General features: G+C 35.7%; 1 protein-coding gene across 1 annotated transcript; it reads left to right on the top strand.

Moving 5' to 3' along the window:
• Positions 1-6975: 6975 nt before the first annotated feature.
• Positions 6976-10013, top strand: LOC117435660 (sclerostin domain-containing protein 1-like). The gene is made up of 2 exons (XM_034058998.3): positions 6976-7329; positions 8362-10013. The coding sequence occupies exons 1-2, from the start codon at positions 7128-7130 to the stop codon at positions 8799-8801; spliced, it is 642 nt and encodes a 213-aa protein (XP_033914889.1). The 5' UTR covers positions 6976-7127; the 3' UTR covers positions 8802-10013.
• Positions 10014-11837: the final 1824 nt, after the last annotated feature.

Genomic DNA, 11837 nt, shown 5'->3' on the forward strand with positions numbered 1-11837 from the left:
AAAAAAAAAAAAAAAAGGAGAGAGCTGTTAATCGATCTGTACAAAGTGTTTTATGTGTGTGTGTGTGTTGTGTCGCTGTTCCGTGTTTTGTCTATGTCCTGAGTGCCTGTGCATGTAATTGAGTGTCCCTCGTTCGATTTGTGTGGAGTCTAATAACTTGTCTTGGTATTGTTATGTATAAAGGGGCTGCTTGCACGCTGCTGTGGGCTGTTGTTGTGTGCAATATATTTAAACAACTAAAATGTAACCGTTCGTGTAATTTTTGTTGTTATATGTAGGAAAAGTTGAACACTTTAATGTGATTTTATTGTTTTTTTTTTTTTGTTTGAAGAACAATATTAAGCATACATATAAAGCTCGCCACTAGAGGGCATACTTCCTCTTCCAAAAGATTTTGCGTTTATGCCTCAATAAGAAGTCAGTCATGTTTCAAAATTAATAGTTTTTTTGCAGTATTAAACTTTACTGTAACTTCTGTTTACATGTTTAAGATTTTTGTATGGAATCATTTTGGAAAACTGTTGCTAATATAGAGATTTAATTTGTACCAGAAACCCATGCTCATGTGGTTTTAATAGTACATCCCCATACTATACATACAGTAGGTGTAAACTCAAGTCCATCTAACAAAATGATCAAATGCACACATTATGTTCTCTACATAGCTACATGTGGGGCCCCTGCTACCCTTTAAGTGTTTTTATTTACATTTGTTTCATTGTATTTATTTTATGCAAAGCTTTTACATACTGTCCCAGCTCCTTGATTTGTTTCACATCTGCTTTGATTAGAGTTATGCATGCATTTCTTATTCTGAATTACTATGTTTACATGTACGTGGAATCAATCATTTTTTAATCTGATTGTTTTGAATCTGAAAACAAATGTACAGTTAACATGTCAAACTCAATCAGGTTTGCAGCAATGAAGATTAGGCAGCTTGAAACCAGTCAGTTAAGCAAACAACAAACACAATAACTCTTATACAGTATGACTTTGGAAATAAGATTATTAGGTGTTCAGCAAAAAAGTCCAGGAGTGTTTGTGGTCCTGGACAGATTATAGTCTGGTATGGATATTCAACAGCCTCACAATGAAGAAGCCAGGATATTGGGACCAACGCTTTTCCTGTTAGGACCAATTCTTTTTCATGTATGTATTTTATTATTATTATTTAAATAGATATGTTTTTTTTTTTTTTTTAAATAACACACATGCAATCTTTTAATACAAACATATTCTCAAATATATAACTTTAACATTCATACAGAAATCTAAACCCACAACCCATACTCATGCCTTCAGTGATAATTATTACATAGGAATACATTAGTACTGTATGTTACAATGAGCTTGTAGTGTGCCAACAGTAATATATAGCATATCTATTTTTGTAATTAATTTATAAATGGGCCCCAAATAGCATCATTTCTAACTGCACAGAGAAACGTTGGGACCATTTAGGACCAGTTAATATTGTTCTGTGTTGCTTCTTGTTAGTTTTATAAGATTAACATTCTTTTCATTGAATCAAATAATACGTTAATAAAACAATATATTACTCTTTATGTTGCTGAATGAAAAGTATTTCCGAAGCAGATAAGCTGTGTGTTTTTTTTCTTCATATACATAGTCTATACATTATAGCAAAAAGAAACCACGTTTTTAATTATAAAAAAAAGGAGGCAGCCAACTTCAACTGAGCAATGCAGGATAGAGAGATTTTCAAACAAACACTTTCATGTGTCACTTCAAAACTGAAGCATATTCATTATCTGGACTGTAAGGCTCCTCTGGGATTTAGACAGATTTCCATGAGCCCGTGGCCTTGCTGTTCTTTTGTTCTTTATGCTACACTTTCTATTGTCCAGCACTCGTCAAGCAGCTCCACCCTCTATTGCAGTGTATGCTCTTTCCTGGTAATGGACACGCTCATGCCATGTATCCTGTCAATATATCCATAACTTAGACTTTGTCGCCTAGCAGTCTATTATCTTTCTCTTTCTAGACCTATATGTCACAGCCATTGTGGCTATTGAGCTCTTTAAAAAGGCAATCTCATATTTCCGGTTTTTGAGAAGTACAAATTGACTCTGCAGTGTATCATATATACTGCAGTGTGATTGTTCTTTTAATCCTGCCACCCAAAAAAATTCTCATTGCTTTTACAGCAAAGCCTTTCCATCCAAATTCAAACATAATCCCTTGGGATTTTGGTTTTCTTTTTCACTGAAATATAAGTCCTTTTTCAGTAAAGGTAGCTCTTTTAAAAAAAAAAAAGCTGATTAGACAGGGATGTTATGAAATCTCACATAAAATAGACTATATTATTACAGTCTTGTACAGGGCATTGATGTGGATTACATTTTTGAGTATTTATTAAAATTCAGGTCACATTAAGGGCACTGTAAGGTTAGTGGATACTGGGCAGTGACACACTGCTGGTGAAAATGAAAAATATGCAAGGAATAATGTCTGTTGTATTAATAATTAATATGTTTGTGTTATATAAATTCAGCACAAAGAAGACAACCTGCTCAGTGTATTACTAATTCACAAATCTACAACGGGTGCATCTCTTGATTAGACTGGGCATATGCTGTGTGTTATAAATAACAAACTATATTGAAGAGTGTATGTTTCACAGTCTAGAAATGGTAACTCCACACAAAACTGCAGACCTCTGTAGTAAGAAAAGACTCCTCACTTTTACCGGTTTCAAAAGTATACGTCTGCTTTGCTTTTGCATCTCAGCAGAAATGTAATGCTCTGTTCTGCTCAGTTAAATTATGCTGTTGAAGTAAATATGCAAAAATGTGATTTCCTTTTTTGGGTTCAGAGCTTTATTAATGGAGATTTACTCAGCCTAAATGACCAAAGTTTGAAAATGATGCAGCTGGTTCAAAGAGTTAGATATTGAAGCTGCCCATCTGTTTTCTGTTGCAGAATGTTTACTTCTATGTGATTGATTTGCCTCGAAGTGTAATCAAATGCCAATTTAATCAAATACATTTAACTAAACTAGTAATCAAAAACATTGGGACTCTTGGTAGAAGTGAGCCAGTAAATGACAGTAATTTCATAAAGTTTCCAATTGATTTGAGATCTTTTGTATAAACATCCAGTAGAAAGGCAAATGCAAATACCCTTTGTCCAAACAGTGTATAGAAGGCATGTATCTGAGGGGAAGAGATCATGTTAATATGATATAGCCTTTCACAGTACACAGGTGTGACAGAGAGTGAATGAATCCGAGTCAACAATCTCCCTCCCGAACTGTGAGAGCACGTTATAACAGGAACAGTTTGCCCCAGACTGGATGGTTTGATAGTTCATTCCAGGGTCAGTCGGAAGTCAGCCATCCCAAAAGGGGGCGAAGCCACAATTCTAGAAGTCAGCGCCTTACTGCGGTAGGCGATGTGTCAGTCATGGATTGGAGGAAACGTGATTGCACTCGCTACCAAAGGGGGCGGGGCTGAAGGTATATCAGGGAAAGAGGCTGAGCCATCTGTTCCTTTGTTATGGTTGTGAAAGACCTGTAAAGGACAGTAAAAGCCAAATGTAACCGTGGGTTTTTGTCGTGTTGTATCTGTCTGCCTATTAATTGTCACCCTTATCATTGATAGAAGACTAAATCTGGGAGCTCTCGCTATTCAGCCAACATCAACCCTGCACTGCACTGCACTACTTTTCCACTGTTACTGTATAATTCACCACTTACACAAGGAGCACTCACTGTTGGGATTTGTGACCGTGTCTGTGTATAATGTGTGTTATTATTATTTCAGGACTGAACCCCATGGTTTTGACTGGCTTTACACATAGCTGTGTACAGTCAGTCTTATTATGGGCAGCAGTGTGGAGTAGTGGTTAGGGCTCTGGACTCTTGACCGGGGGGTCGTGGGTTCAATCCCAGCTGGGGGACACTGCTGCTGTACCCTTGAGCAAGGTACTTTACCTAGATTGCTCCAGTAAAAACCCAACTGTATAAATGGATAATTGTATGTAACAAATAATGTGATATCTGTATAATGTGAAATAATGTATAATGTGATATCTTGTAACAATTGTAAGTCGCCCTGGATAAGGGCGTCTGCTAAGAAATAATAATATGAATATATTATTTAAAACAACAAATAAAGCTTTGTTTTCACCATTGAACTGTTGTTGGCCTGTAGTTATTAATCAGTGCATCACCTCTACACCTGTGCATTACAAACCACTTTGCCACAACAGGCCAAAAAGCATATAAATGATCTTATGAAATAATGTTTTTAGCAATGTAGAGTAACTTATACTGTAATATAAACATCCAAACATGCTGCAGCTTTTAGGGGGTGGGTAAAATACTACTTTGTACAGTACAGTTGATTTTTTACTTGTATATAATTGAGTATTGATCATGTTATTTTAAATTATTATTTGTAAATGTTGAATGTGTTTTTCATGAGTTTACATTAAAAACAATTATAATCAAAGAATGGCACCCTAGAGGTTTTTAGTGGATAATTCAGATCAATGACCTGTAGAACTTGATTAGTGTGAAAAAAACAAACACATGGCAAATCACAGCACTGCTTTGCTGCCCTGACCTTCATCAACTAAAATGTCTTTGCCGTAATTATCATTGAATTGTAATTGAACCTATGGGTTATGGGGGCACCCGTCTGAAATGATTATGTTGTCACATGTCAATATACAATATAAGTGTGTTCATGCTACACAAAACCAATTGTCTTTTGCCTCAAGGCTTTGTAAGTTTTAAATAAGGTTCAATAAAACCTTATGGGTACTTTTCACCCGAATCTCTGATGCTCCTGCATAGTATAGTAAGTGGTATGGAAGTGAGGAGTCCTTTATTTTTCTTATATTTTTGTAAAATAAAATGCTGATACTATATTATGATGTAGAAGGTAAGAGATTCAAGACATGCAGTACAAAATACATGTATGTGAAAACTGGAATTATTTTATAGCGCATAATGTTCCAACTACCAATTTCAGGAAAAACATGTTTGAGAATAAAAATTAATGTTCTAGTTTGATTAATTGCCACTTGTCTTTGAAGTGAGGCAACTTAAATTGCATTTTATTACATTTAAATGTAATTTGCCTAAAATGAAAGTGGATCTAAACATAGATATGCTATATTAGATATGCTATATTAATAGATATGCTATATTAACTAAAACAACGTGTTTTAGTTAAGTGTGACCATAATGGGATTTTAAACACTGAGAATCCACTGTGATTAAGGCAGACATTAAAGACAAGGTTTCTGACAAAGGTCACAGTCAGTAAGTATGACGGGAAGCTAACCTATAAACAGAATGCAGTTTAGATCGTATCTGTGAAATGTACTTGGATCAGTAAAGAATATTGCTTTTACTTGAATTGCTGAAAGGTCTGCATAAACAAATAGTATAAAACACTACAGAGAGTATTGATTTGAGAATGTCCAGCACTGATTGATCCCTCCAGCACACAGCATTACTGGGAAGACAGAGTGACTGAATTAGGAAGCTCAATGTCAAATTGAATCAGAAGCAGCAATAGAAGGAGCAGGTGAAGTAAAAGCCAGTGCCTTCTGTAATGGTTTCATTCATATTCATTAATGAATGTATAACAAAACCATAGTCACAAAGTGTATGATGGGTGAGAGAACCGTTTCAAAATACTTGTTGGTCACACAAACCGAATCTGATCCAAGTAATGAGTTGCAAACTTAATGTCAAGTACAGGGTCAAACATTCAGCTTTACCATGTTAAAGAGTAAGTAGAGGGGTCCCAAAAAATATAGCGTTACACGTCCCCACGTGGTGCTACAACTGTTTAAATAATGGAGCTGTCATTTTTCTTTTCATTGTTAACATTCTGACAATGTTTTACACTTATAACTTTTCAAAATGTCTGCTCTAGTGCACTGGGGTTTGAGATCTGTCCTCTAAATCACTGCAGGAAAAAGAAACATTACAAAAAGTGCTCATGGATGGTTATTGCTGTGCTACCTGTTTGACAATGTGGGCAATAATCCTTACACTATCAGTGCACTAGAGCGGGCATTTGGAAAGAGCTTTGAAACAGACTTTAAAGTTATGTGTGTAAAAAGTGATCAGGATGTAAACAATGAAGAGAAAAATTACAGGTGCGTTATTTAAACAGGTGTAGCAACACGTGGGGACGCAATATATTTCAGAACCCTGCTACTTACTCTTTAATTCCAGCTGCCAATCAGTTATCTTCATGGCTGGCTAAAAAAATATAAATCTTTTGAGTTGTCAGAAGTTGTAAATATCTCTCCTGAAGAATGTGGAAACAGTGCAGTCTAGAATATAAAGCTTATGCCTGTCCCCTCACTATTGCCAGAGACAGTATTCTGTAACTATTCCCAAAACAGTTAATTTACTAGTAGTCTTATTTTGTGGCTTGGAAAGTGTAAAAAAAACACCTTTGTTTTGTTTTTTGTTTTGTTTTTCCTTCTTTATGGGTGAGTGGGGTTTATTTACTTTAAAACAATCACAATTCTATGATCTGTCTGTACATGCAGAAAAATATTTTTACAAGTGTCACTTTCATGCAAATTCACTGCCCTACAGACATTCATACACTGCATCTCTACATATCAACAGCTTCCAAATACTTATCATAAGTGGTGTCACAAGAAATCCAATAGAGGGTTTATCGCCCTTGAAAGAAATATGAGTTGCTTGTACTTCTCCAAGAAGGATTTCGCTTTGCAACGAGAAAGGCTTGAAGTATATTTCATTTCTAATTGATTTAGACAACAGTTTACAATAAATAAATAAGTCCAAAGTCTTTTGTGTTATTGTCCTGTATATTGTTTAAGAAATAGTTTTTACCTCTGGAAAAGGTAATTAGAACAGTGCAGTATTGGCACTTTGTGCAGTCAGGTACTCATCCCTGCAGTTGCCTTTCTGATTTGACGACTGGCTTGTGGGTGTGGTCGTACGGGAGGTCACGCCTACTTTCATTCTGAAACTTTCCACAAGTTACACCTGAATGAATGCCAAAAACAAACCGTGGGTATATAAGGAGAGCAAGCAATTGTAATCCGAATACAGTTGGTGCTGATCATTTACCACGTTTTTTAGAGTCAGGGAAATAGCCATGCCTGTGCACAGTATTGAATGCCACATTGTAATACTAGCTTGTGTTTTTCTGATAAACTGCTTGGCTTTCAAAAATGATGCCACAGAGATTCAAAATCCACGTGTGGTTAATCCTGTGCCAGAGAATCCTAATAACGATACATTAAACCAGGCGAGAAATGGAGGAAGACACTTGGGAAATTATGGAACTGATCGAAATGGTAAGTTGTTTTATTTATTTACATTATTATTATTCTTTACTGTGATGATAATAGATAGAGATATAAAGCGAAGCTATACTCTGACCTGTGTGCAGTATTGTGAAGCATAGAATAACGGGTTCTGTATCGAAAGGGACACGCACACATTGCGTTGTTATTGTTCTTGTTTTGCAACGGGTGTCTTTAATGTATACGTATTTTGACATGGTTTTTAAATTTTGTTCACAGTTTATTTCAAATGTAGAACAAAGTATTATAATTTAGGGATTAGCAGTCTGAATGCAGACAAAGCAGAAAATTACTTTCTTTAAGTACACTGTAGTTACAAAAAACAGTTACATCTGTTTATTCTGTTTTATATAGGGCAGTTACATCTGTTTATTCTGTTTTATATAGGGCAGTTGCATGATTAAAAAGCACACTTTCTTGAATACATGGGCTATTTAACCATTAGTTTATTATGAATCTACTCAATTTACACATTTCATATCTATATATATATATATATATATATATAATATCTCAAATCTTCATGTCACAAGGATGTGCACTGTTATTTCAATTCATAATGGGAACAATAATTAAGGCCAAGATGTTGTTGGTCCTATTTCCAGGGAAACTATAACAGGACTAGAGTATTTGTTGACTGTTTTCTGGTTAAAGAATAAATATATAGTTATAGTAGGTAAATGTAATAAGATACATAACAAAAAAAAAAAATTTGCGTACAGTAGTGTTTAGATCTGTTTAAATCTGAACAAGCAAGGGTGTGCTCACAAAAGGGATAAGATCATTTGTGAACAGATTGTATTTTGAATGCTGAATGTATCTTGAGGTGAGACACTCTGCGCAGTCATTCATGAAGATATGTCTTTGCTATGGTACAGTGTTATCTCTACTACATGTTGAACACTTTCATAATATTTAGTTAAGGTAACTTTGGTTTGAATATTAATCTAATCAGTCAATGATCTTTGATTTATCAGTTTCAATTTGAAGGACTAAAGGTGTGTTTTTGTTTGGTTTCCACAGATGAGACTCAGGTTGGCTGCAGAGAGCTCAGATCCACGAAGTACATTTCAGATGGGCAATGCACAAGCATTAACCCAGTGAAGGAGCTAGTTTGTGCTGGTGAGTGCCTGCCTGCTCAGATGTTGCCCAACTGGATAGGTGGTGGCTATGGCAGAAAGTACTGGAGCCGAAGAAACACTCAGGAGTGGCGCTGCGTCACAGACAAGACCCGAACCCAACGCATCCAACTCCAGTGCCAAGACGGGAGCACAAGAACGTACAAAATAACTGTAGTCACATCCTGCAAGTGTAAGAGGTACTCCAGGCAACACAATGAGTCCAGGCATAATTCTGAGGTGTCGTCTCCACCGAAGCCCCTTCATAATCGCAAAGGGAAGAAGAGATCAGGCAAGACGGGCAAGCACAAAGTTAACTGGCATGAATCGGAAGACAAAAACTGAATTGTGACTGTAACCACACTGTAAACAGGATTTTTCCAAAAATTTATTTTTTGTTTTTTTTGTCTAACACTACTGGTTTGCCTAATGTGTGACCCTAATGGGACATGTGATAGAATGGTAGTGTGTACCTATGGCCCCTATAGTCAGTCGCTTGACGTCTTTGATTTACAGCTTTTACGGTGCCGTGAGGTATTAGCTGAGGTTACGAACACCAGACTGGAACACTAGTCTAAACTATGTGATATAGAAAGGTATTTGAACCAAGTGGGACGGTCAAAAGCTAATTAAAAACGACCATGATACTTAATGACAGGTGCTTAAACCTTTACAAAGGTCTTTGTGATGCCCCTCTGCAACATGAGAAGTTTTGTTCATAATCCCCACATTTAATTAAACAGATATTCAATTTGCGGACCAGACATGAGCTTCATTTATAATCATCCAATAAAAATACTATGATTTGAAATTCTAGCTTATCAGATCAATGCATGATCTAAGTCAGAAAGAATGCAGCCCACTCTATCGTGTACCACAATGTTGCTGGGGCTTATCGTTCATTCCAACCCTGTTATGGTTGGAAGTCATTTTTAGTCTGTGGAGCCATAAAACACAATAACATTTCAATCTGCTCTGTTTAGACAGAATTCTTTTAATCTTTGCTAGCCGGTTCTGAGTATACTTGTTTCAATGTGGTGTTAATGATGCAGTTCATTAGTAGTACATACACTATGAAATCGCTGATATAATTAAAATAAGCCTTTTACTGAAACGGTTTCATTACTACAATAGACACATAGAAACAGACCTAAATTACCTATTTATTTTACTCAATGTTATTATTTAATGGGAGGGGAAGGGAAACACACACATGGTACAACATAATTATCATGTGTGTTTTTGTTATTTCTGTGGTCCAAACAATGTCCTAAATTTTGTAGCTGGCATTGAAATACTGTATATAATGTAATATATTGTGTGTTTTATTTGTATTTTTTTGCTTGTTTTTATTTTTGTATTGTAAAGCTTTTTTTTTTGTATAGCATTCTCTTAACTAGAATCCATCTCTTAACAATCTGTTGAAAACAGGAATTTGTTTCTAAAGACAGTTATGTCTTGTATAGTGAAATAACTATGTCTGTTTTTGTTAATGTGCAATCTTGGAACCAAAAGTTCTTTGCAAAAATAAATGTTGCTATTTAAGTATTAATATAACTTTGGTCTCTTGCCAATTTTCATTGTTTTCTTTTATTATAAAATGTTTCTTTGTCAGTCCATTTTATTTCTTTACACATATTAAACTAAACTGCAAGCAAACCAATGGGCTATAGTCATCAGTATCATTAAAAATTAGCTTATCAGCCCAGAATACAAAATGCAATACAAAAATACTAAATTTTTGACTGCAGTATATACTCTAAACCTCAGCTTTGGTTTGTCCATTATTATCTTACCCAGAGTTCTAGGTCAAGGTCATCTGAGAATTCAGTAAGAACTAGAATATTGGAGCCATGCTGCTGGATGCATGTTCATGTGCATCTAGAGACAAACTACAAAAATGAACATTGAGATGAATTTTGATCCCAGTTTTGACTGGAACACTTTTTGGGGGGGTGGGGGGTCTCACACCATGACACAACAATAAATGCATGTGATGACACTAGAACAGTGTTCTCGACACTGCTGGAAAATCTTATCCTACGTGATAGTCTTCGTAAAGTGGAGCAGTGGTCCACAGTGAGTGGCATTCTAACCCAGATATTTGTTTCATCCATATCCTTACTTCATTGAACCCAACTACACCTCAATTCAGGTATCAATCTGTTAATTATTAAATTGTTAACTTAAAAAATGGGGCCAGGGGATCTCTAGTTGTGCATCCCTTGCAGTGGAACAGTGATACATCTAAACTAGACTAGAAAATGATTCATTATATCCATCCAATGTGTGTCAAACTCAATTTTATCAAGGGCCATTTTGTAATTCGTTATTTCATTTTATGGCCAAAATAAAATCATAAACTTCCTCAAAGGTCGATTTTATCAACATACACCCCGCTGGGATGAGCCACAGCTGGATTGTCTTGGAGCATTAAACAGCACTGGGGGCTCACACTGGAGTTCATCAGCCACCTTCTCTCAGAGGTGTAAGCCTGGGATAACAAGAGTGTGCTTGATGCAATAAATCAAGGCTGATTTCCAGTGCTGTAAAATACTCCAATAAAATCCAGCTGTGGCTTAGCCTGGCAGCGTATAGGTTGATCAAATCAACTCCATATCATTTGTTTACAAAATAAAAGTTAAAAAAAGAAAGAAATACAGCTAACGTACATTAAATTATAATTTTTTCATTCAGAATACCAATATAAGCATACAACCTGTGTATTTCCACATTTACTCAAAGTGCTTTAAGGAGAGATCTTCATTGAATATTTGGCAACATTTTGAAACAAAGACTGAAAAACCTGCAAAAGGTGTGGAATTTCATTCAATTAGGAAAAGTGATGACGGTGTTATGTCCCTTCAGAGGGGGTAACAAAAGGTTGATTTTCAGCTTCATTGACATAAAACTGTAGCCTGAGGTTTAGTTAGTCCTTTGTAAAAATTTAAAGAGTCAGGCAGACAATCAACACCTTGGTCTTGGTTATGATCTTCTGAGTAGTTCCCGGCTAGTTTTATACTGTTATAATTATTTAACTACACATTTATTATAACTAGTGGTCCAGTACCCAGGGATCCAGTCACTAGGTAAGAATAGACACAAGAGCCTATGACTGTTATCAATTCTGTTTTTTTTTCATTGGTCAGTATTTGTAGTAACAAAATCAACCTTTTTGTTGTCAAAGCTGCTTTTTTCACAGTTGTATGTTTTTTTTTTTGTTTTTTTTTTAATTATTATTTGTTTATTTAGCAGTCACCTTTATCCAAGGCAACTTACAGAGGGTGTGTGAACTATGCATCAGGTGCTGAGTCACTTATAACTACGTCTCACCCGAAAGACAGAGCACAAGTGACTTGCTCAGGGTCACACAATGAGTCA

This window comes from Acipenser ruthenus, chromosome 3, assembly GCF_902713425.1.
Source record: "Acipenser ruthenus chromosome 3, fAciRut3.2 maternal haplotype, whole genome shotgun sequence".
Classification (NCBI taxonomy): domain Eukaryota; kingdom Metazoa; phylum Chordata; class Actinopteri; order Acipenseriformes; family Acipenseridae; genus Acipenser; species Acipenser ruthenus.